Source organism: Macrobrachium rosenbergii, chromosome 22 (assembly GCF_040412425.1).
Source record: "Macrobrachium rosenbergii isolate ZJJX-2024 chromosome 22, ASM4041242v1, whole genome shotgun sequence".
Classification (NCBI taxonomy): Eukaryota; Metazoa; Arthropoda; class Malacostraca; order Decapoda; family Palaemonidae; genus Macrobrachium; species Macrobrachium rosenbergii.
This window is the reverse complement of record NC_089762.1, coordinates 45,430,891-45,440,584: the sequence shown is the minus strand read 5'-3', so window position 1 is coordinate 45,440,584 and position 9,694 is coordinate 45,430,891. Positions and strand designations below refer to the sequence as shown.

General features: G+C 32.1%; 1 protein-coding gene across 1 annotated transcript in view; it reads right to left on the bottom strand.

The window, feature by feature from the left end:
* Nucleotides 1–220: 220 nt before the first annotated feature.
* The window catches only part of LOC136850832 (thyrotropin-releasing hormone receptor-like), a 32,856-nt gene continuing 23,382 nt past the window's right edge, over nucleotides 221–9,694 (bottom strand). The window contains exons 2-4 of the mRNA XM_067124854.1: nucleotides 4,300–4,460; nucleotides 3,795–3,868; nucleotides 221–1,323 (exon numbers count right to left, since the gene is read on the bottom strand). Coding sequence (XP_066980955.1) covers nucleotides 1,067–1,323; nucleotides 3,795–3,868; nucleotides 4,300–4,460 — 492 coding nt within the window. The 3' untranslated portion in view covers nucleotides 221–1,066. The remainder of the gene's footprint in view (nucleotides 1,324–3,794; nucleotides 3,869–4,299; nucleotides 4,461–9,694) is intronic.

The following is a 9,694-nucleotide window of genomic DNA, read 5'->3' as shown; positions in this document are numbered from 1 at the left end:
TATATATATATATATATATATATATATATATATATATATATTATTTATATATATATACATATATATATATTATACATATATATATATATATATATATATATATATATGTATATATATATATATATATATATATATATATATATATATATATATATATATATATATATATATATATATATATATATATATATATATATATATATATATATATATAACTCTGGGTGGATCCTTAGTTGGAAAATGGCAGCAAAGAAAGTTAAGCATTATATGCAGTTAAGCAGTTTTTTGTATGCAAATATTTTTTTTTTAACAATCACTGCACTTTATTTTTCTCAGTAACCTGAAGCATAGACACAAATTTTTATTGCCAAGAAAATAGAAAAGATTTGCTAAACTTCGTGCTTGTGTAGTACTTCACTTATTTAATGTAGTGATTTTATGTTATATCATTTAACAATTTACACAAACTGTCATTTACTTTGTGATTGGAATCTTCAAAGCTTAGTATTATTCACGCTTTATTCTGTGACATTTGAAAGTATTAAAAAACACCGCACCAGAATATATTACGTTTGTATATATGTAAGAATGACTGCATTTCGAAAAAACCGCGAGGAAGTGAATTACTCTTTTTCAAGATAAATATTTAGATATTTTAGATATTTATGGCAGAAGTCATTTTCCCCGACTCCTCACTAATGGAAATGAGTCAGACTTTTCTTAAGATAAATATTTTTATATATCTATTACCGAACTCATTTTCCCGACTCCTCACGAGTGGAAATGAGTCAGGCCTTTCTTAAGGTAAATATTTTTATATATTTATGACTGAAATCATTTTCCCCGACTCCTCACGAATGGAAATGAGTCAGATTTTTTTAGATAAATATTTTTATATATATTTATGACTGAAATCATTTTCCCCGACTCCCCACGAATGGAAGTGAGTCAGACTTTTTTTCAAGATAAATATTTTTATACTTATGACTAAAATCAAAATATTTTTATATTTATGACTAAAATCATTTTCCGTCGCAGTGACGCAGTTCCCCCTCCCACGCCCCCTTCAGTTATTAACCTTGAGCGATGGGGCGTTGGTGAACGCCGTGTCCATAGTCGGTGGCTCTTCAATGGGAGCTGCTTGGTAATGAATGCGTGGGGAGACGGAGGGCTCGCGGCCCCCTCCCCCTCCTCCTAATCCCCCTCCTCCTCCACCTCCTCCTCCTCCACCACCGAGGCCGCATCCCGTGCCTCTGGAGTGCGGTCGCCTGCCGCCTTCGCTGTAGAACATCGTCATAGCCCACTGCTCTTTCCTCCCGTGACCTGGAATGAAAGGAGGGAGGAATGATTCCTAATTCTGATGTGGAAGAAGGACATGTTTTTTTTTTTTTTTTGTTAGGTGTAAAACCATCTTCTAACTTATATATATAACATTACGGACACAAACTTGACAATGAGGACTGTTAGTCCTAGAAAGCTTGTAACTTTTGTATCTTTTCCTGAATAAATATCTCCGCTAGATACCATCCGGTTTTCATGATGTTCTGTCAGTAAGTGTATTAATGCACAGAACAATTATGTAAGCGATAAAGTTAATTTTATATATATATATATATATATATATATATATATATTAGTTATATATATATATATATATATATATATATATATATATATATATATATATATATATATATATATATATATATATATATATATATATATATATATATATATATACATTATACACACACACACACATATACATACACACACAAATACTCTTCCTCACTCATCTGTCCTTTTAGTGACCCCGACTAAAGATACTTTCATGGCTCCTTGTTTTTCCACCCATTCCTTGGGTTATTACACCGGTCGTTTGTTTGATCATGTTCTCCAGTGACAGCCGGCCATCTTTTCCTGTTTATGGTAAAAGCCTTTCACCTAATTGCTGCTATGAATTCCCCCCCTTCATAAGAGTCTGAGGAGGTTTGTAAAAAGTGCATCTTCTCGGTTATATTGTAAATATTCTTGTCTTTATTTTCGACTCAGTCGTGGAAATTCTGTTTAATAAAGAAGAAAAGCTAGAATGCTATCCTAAATATACACTCTTTTTGTGTCCGTGTGAGTTTTACTGTTTTAAGCAGTGTGATTCTTAATCATGTTGCCTGGATATTTTGAAGGCATAGAAATCTTGTATTTAGCCAGGTTTGCAGATTTTTATTTCTGATTCAGTACTTTGGCTTCAATACCTCTCCATCCCTTGGTCCTTTCTACATGTTCTACTGCCACATCTCGACTATTGTAGGATGTGATTTATGGTCCTCATCTTTTGTGTTATTTTTTCTTATAAATGATCGTCTTTGTACAGTCTCCCTTTTAAATAATTATCTGGGACTCATTTAAATGTATCGTCACCAAAAACGAAGTCAATAACTCTGAATACTTTTAGGAAAGCGCTATACCAGCCTTCTATCAGCAAGATTAACATTTTCCAGTTGCAATACAAATTTTATACATCTTTACTTCCCCCGCCCATAGACACTCTATATGTGTTACTGGCATGAAGTTATGCTGGACATAAAAAAAAATCCAGCAGTTATCTGAATTATTCATTTCTAACGTGAATGTTATTTCCTTGGTTAACAATATTCTCCTTGTCATGACAGGGCCGCTTATAAGCTCCTCTCCCTTTACCATTTTTAAAAGATTGCCTATTCCCTCTTTCCAATGTTGCGCAGTGCATATCTTTGTTGACAGTAGCTAAAATACCTTTTGCCACATACTAGACATCATTCAGCTTCTTGGTTCCAGTTGCATTAAATTTACGATTATGTCACCAGTAGAAATTGTAAAGGAAATATGTTATTTCTTAGTATGCGTTTGCGTCCGAGTTCATAGGGAACTTGGTATGCATAAGGCTGTGAACAGACATTCACATAACAATGGTGCGCAGTTCAGAGACCAGTTCCTACATGAAATGGCTCCGTTGGCATAAAGATACGATCTCTCAGGCGTTGGCCAAAATCATTTCTGGGAGAGACTTTGCATGTTTTGCTGTCGAAAGCAACATATGAAAGACGTGCTAGCACCCCGTGACACCATTTCCAGCAAAGCCAGTCTTCAAATGGCTGCATCCTTTGTAGATGTTGGTAAAAGAGTGTGCGAGATTTGTTCACGTTTCGTGAGTTGGATCTGATATTTCTTTGACTTTATGTTGGACGGTTCGAATATATATAATTATGTGTGTGTATATATATATATATATATATATATATATATATATATATATATATATATATATATATATATATATATATATATATAAATATATATAGATAGATAATATAGATATATATATATATACATACATATATATATATATATCTATATGTATATGTATATATGTGTGTGTATTTATGTATGTACATACATACATATATATATATATATATCCATACATATCTATATGTATATATATGTATATATATATATATATATATATATATATATATATATATATATATATATATATATATATATATATATATATATAGATATAGATATTTTATTGCTGGTTTTATTCGTTCTGCAAACCTCGATTTATCACAATATCCTTATTCGCGTTTCATCTTACCAGATACGTATGTCGTTTACTTAATAATTCTGAGGTGCAATTTTTATGACCGTTTGATGATACATCACGCCTCTGCGTCGTCGTATTGGTAACCTGGTTTTATTCATCAGGAACATTAATTTCATAGCATTGCTACTTTTTTTTTTTTAATACTCACCACAGGACAGCATTCTCTTGAATGCTCGGCGGAACTTAATTGAAAGCGCGTTGTACAAGATTGGGTTGATGGCGCTGGAAAAATGAGAATTGGACTTGTGTTAATCGTCTATGTCATGAAAAGAAGGAATGGATAATGATGAATAATTAACTCTTATTTTTAGAAATAGGGATAGTATGAATAACTGAATTATTATATTTATGTATTTTTTATAAATATTTTTTCGAGATTGTTTTGTTGTGTCCATACCAAAAGTATCGGCTGTGTGGTAAAAATATATGAATTACTTGCTTAATGGAAAATAATGTAATGAATAATTCTTCATATATTTTTTTGTAAAATAATAACATACGTTAAAAAGATATTTAAAGTTAATGGGGATGATTGCCGTAAAAGTATAGAGAGAGAGAGAGAGAGAGAGAGAGAGAGAGAGAGAGAGAGAGAGAGAGAGAACATTTCCATTCACAGAAAGAGTATTCGTTAAGCCATATAGGTTCCAACTCACCTGTTGATGAAAATACAAGTTTTGGCAAAGAGCAGGTACCAGAGGTCCTTGTAAGGTTTGTACCCAAACATCGCCAGAAGGGAGTTGTAGACGAGAAGTGTCCTGTATGGAAGCCACAATGTTGCAAAGATGGCAACAACCACTGCCAGCATTTTTACAACCTGGAAAAATACAATTTATAACCCTGTAGTAGACAATTCACACTGTCAGCTGCTGTCTAGAATTCTAGATGAAAGGAATAATGTTTTAGTTAGCAAAAAAAAAAAAAAGAGGTTAAGCGAAATGCAATGGCAGACAGGAGAATGTTGACAAACCTCTTTAAAATACAGAGGAATATAGGAAGCATCATAAACTCACTAAGAGATGAATATAAATTTGCCTAACAAAGCTGACTGAACAATCGGTGGGTTGGAATAAGACTGAGTAAGAGGGGATAATTGAAAGGTAGGATGGTAGCTTAAGTTGAAATATATTATGCATATATACAGATATACACACACACACACACACACACACACACATATATATATATATATATATATATATATATATATATATATATATATATATATATATATATATATATATATATATATATATATATATATATATATATATATATATATATATATATATATATAGTTTATCCCTGAGGAGAATTTACCCAGGATAGTTACACACATCACAGCATAGTATGTATATATCAGTAAACCAGCTTAGGAACGCAAATGAATAACTTATTGTTCACTGAAGGTAGAGAATCATTCGTCTTTATGCCTACCATGGATAAAGAAAATTACTTTCATCATATTCGTACAACGCTTCCACATAAAAGGGACATAAAATCGTGATAACTACTAGTACTTTACAGGATACTGCAAGTTTACAGGAAAAGAAGTTTAATCTTTTTAGAGATTAAACATAATCAGGGATTACGATACTCTGTGTTAATAAAGTAATTCCTTTATAGATGCTTAAGCAATGCCCTTTTACATTCCTTATAAAGTCAGCATAATATTAATAATATTTTTTCCCACGTCTGTTTATTGCTCTAAGTTTCTGTGGAATTGGTGCGTAGGTGTGTGGTAGGATAATCCTCTGAAATATCATAATGTATATAATTCAGAGAGACAGAGAGAGAGAGATATGGGGCCCTTTGTCTAGTTCTTAATATGTAGTGAAATATAATTAATACTCACGAAATAACAGACGAATGAATTTGTGACCAAGATGTCCCCCCCTTGTGTATTCCCCAAAGTATGGACGAAAATTGATATATGTATGGCATTACATACGAGTTTAGAAAACGAAGATAATTATGAATTTCTAATTCACATCTGGAACTTAGAATTTCGGAGTGAAACGCAAGGGCGATACCAACTGAACCTCAAAAGTTACAAAAAAAGTTAAAACCTAAGTACTAACACATCACCTGAGAAGTTACCTGGGCAAGTTGCACACCCTGCATACTAAAGTGTTTTACCCAACTTCTAAACCAACTTGTGGTTCAAGTGATAGTGTTTTATTTGAATTAGCCCCCTTGGTAAATATTTTGGAATTGAGCCAACAATCACGAGTGCACGCATTACTGTGTATTGATTTCCCAAAAAATAATTTTTGTGTCCTACGAAAACAGAGGCCTACTCTGAAAAACTCTGGCTGATAAATTAATACTCAAGTACAAATTTGCCAGCCCAGGTGTGCACTTTGGTATTAAAATATATTTTAAAATAAAGGCAGTTTTACACCATTCAAACAAGGAAATGTGTACAATACAAGATAACTAGAAACGCCAAGAACATCATATGAATAATGAATTCATGGATCTATTTGGGTAATGGAGATTTCGCCCATTACACGCATTACCACTTCATATCTCATCACTTCTATTATAATCATTAGACGTTATGACCGTCATTGGGCATATGACTGAAGGAGGTCTTTTATTTCTCATGATTATCAAGACTTTATCATTCATTTATCGGAAATTAAAGCTGCCCCATTCTCACTTACTAGGAGTATTGAACTAGATAAAACTGGTAGTTTCAGAGACTATTTTGGCACTGAATCCAAGGTCATGGGATATGTATCTTTCACATCAAGTATAACTCCGAATTTAATTGGTGTTTTTCATCTCAGTTAATTTAAATGATGTTTTTCATCACAGTTAATTTTATTTTAACTGATGTTTTTAATCACAGTTAATTTAATTGATTTTTTCATCAAAGTTAATTTTAATTTAACTGATGTTTTAAATCACAGTTAATTTATTTGATGTTTTTCATCACAGTTAATTTAATTGACGTTTTTAATCACAGTTAATTTAATTGACGTTTTTCATCACAGGTAATTTAATTAATGTTTTTCATCACAGTTAATTTAATCGATGTTTTTCATTACAGTTTGCCAAATTAGTTGCAACTTTATCCATAATATTAAATGTCTTATTTCCCTTTTTATTTTGTTCAGTGCATTTAGGTATCAGTATAGAGATAATCTTAACAGAATAAATTAATGTGATAACGATAGCTAGAATATTATTCTTATTTCAAGAAGTTATAGCATCTTGAGTCACATTTATAATAAAAAACCAAATTCATTCATCATTCGTAGTTTTTATCTTTTGTAATATAATTCCTCTTCGGGATGCATTTCTCCCTCCACCTAGATTCTAGAGGAAAAGTCAAGGACCGAATGTATTTATCTTAAGCTAATTTCTTTCAGACAAATAACACCACCTCCACCTGACCTGTCTTCCTCCTCCTCTTCTCCTCATCCTCTAGTTATCGCTCCTCTCCTCTTCCTATACTTATCTCTTCTCTTCTTCTGTCTCCCTTCCTTGGCCCTTTTATCTTCCCTCGGAGATCAAGGCTCCCTCTTTTTGCAAAGTTGAAAGATAAATCGAACGCGAGGGTCCTGGAAAAAATGTGCGGCAACTCAGAAGAAAGATTTTATTAACTGACTTTCGTTGAAACTTGGACCCATTATGTTATCAAATTATGAAAATTCAGAGTCACTTTGGAGTATGTTAATCTTTTCATGCGCATATTTGTTGCATGTAACTTTATTTTTGAATTATAACTATTATTTTTTTTATTACTTAAACTGAAACGAAGTCTGTGTGTGTTTTTTTTTTATGTATGGTGGAACTCGCGCTTAGATTATGATCTATTGATCGTAATTCAGTTACTTAGAAATATAGAAACCTTTTCCTGTATACTACTTCCATTTTCAGCTCCTAGTAGGAAAACTCTTTGGTCTCCAGTTTAATAATTCTTCAGTTTTCTTGAGTTATCTATCTGAGAAAACAAATTGAGCTAAGTTTTTATAATTATATAAAAAAGTTTATCAATAAAGCAATCAAAAACTTAATTAAGTTTTTATAATTATCAAACAAAAAAACATTTATTAATATTTGAAAAGCATCAAACAAAACTTAATTCATTGTTCCTTGCAGCTGTCTGCATCAAACAAAAACTTAATTCATCTCAATGAAAAGCATCAAACAAAAACTTAATTCATTGTTCCTTGCAGCTGTCAAATACTTGAAAAGCATCAAACAAAAACTTAATTCATTGTTCCTTGCAGCTGTCAAATACTTGAAAAGCATCAAACAAAAACTTAATTCATTGTTCCTTGCAGCTGTCAAATACTTGAAAAACATCAAACAAAAACTTAATTCATTGTTCCTTGCAGCTGTCAAATACTTGAAAAGCATCAAACAAAAACTTAATTCATTGCTCTTTGCAGCTGTCAAATACTTGAAAAGCATCAAACAAAAACTTAATTCATTACTCCTTCCAGCTGTCAAATACTTGAAAAGCATCAAACAAAAACTTAATTCATTGCTCTTTGCAGCTGTCAAATACTTGAAAAGCATCAAACAAAAACTTAATTCATTGCTCTTTGCAGCTGTCACTTGAAAAGCATCAAACAAAAACATCATTGCTCTTTGCAGCTGTCGCCTTGAAAAGCATCAAACAAAACTTAATTCATTACTCCTTCCAGCTGTCAAATACTTGAAAAGCATCAAACAAAAACTTAATTCATTGCTCTTTTGTCAATGCATCAAACAAAAACGGTACTCTTTGCAGGTCAAATTTGAAAAGCATCAAACAAAAACTTAATTCATTACTCCTTCCAGCTGTCAAATACTTGAAAAGCATCAAACAAAAACTTAATTCATTCATGTCAAATACTTGAAAAGCATCAAACAAAAACTTAATTCACAGCTCTTTGCAGCTGTCATCTATGTCATATAGTCTTATCACCCTCCACATTGCAGCAAACGGACTCTCATAAGCAGCAGAGGCAAGGGACAGGTCACTGCCTTGTTGCACAGCGTCCTAGAGACATCGTTGTGATACTCGCCTAGTACAACATTGACATACTCCGTGTTCACTGTTACAATGCCCGGTACTCTGGGTCATTTGTTACCGTTGCATTGGGCGTCTATCATCTTCCCTGCAGAGTTGTGGATGTTTGTTCTTGCTTCAGTGCTGTGTCATATTACTACAGTTTATTGATGGTTTTTTTTAAGTTTATTATATAAGGACTATGCAATTACTTTGTAATATTTCTTAAGTAGTTGATATCCTTCGTTAAGAACACCAAGGGTACAGCTGTTTTTGCTAAGAAATACACTGACTACAAGAAAATTCCTTTGTGGAAATAATTTTGTCAATTGCTTTAAAGTCATGAGAAAACCAAGTTTCTAAAATGCTTATTATCAAGATTCTGTATAAAAACAAAACTGATTTCATTAAAAAAAAGTCTAAAAATTTTGGTTCTTTAGAAGAAGCTGATGAACTTAAAGTTGTGAGAAAACCAATTTTCTAAAATGCTTAGCATCAAGATTCTATTAAAAAACTAATTTCATTAAAGAAAAAGTTGAACATTTTGTTTCTTTTGAAGCCGATGAATTATCCAGGATTCTTCATCAAGTCCAAGTGTGCAGATAGCTACGGTTTTAAGTTTAGAAGAAAGCTTAGAAAAAAAGAGAAAGAAAAAAGGGGGGTAGGCAATCTATGATAAAGACTTGCTTGCGGAAGTAAAGTTTTCGTGGGAAAAAAATGGTATCTGAAAGTTTGAATTTCTAAGGAAGTATCTGCCCCAGGACCCATCCCTATAATAATCGAAGAAATCCAAGTTTTCGAATTGCGGTAAGTCGAGTCGACGATGAAAACAGGGGACGTATTTTTTTTTTTTTTTTTCAATTCAGCTTCAGACTCCGGAAAATTACTGAAGGATCAAAGCCTTTGAGTTAAGAGAAGTTAAAGCGAAAGGCTTCGATTGCTTAGTTTCTGAAAGTAATATTTTTTTTTATTACGAATATATCAGAATTTCAGATAAAAGATATTCTTAGTTTCTGAAAGTTATCTTCGTTTATATTTTT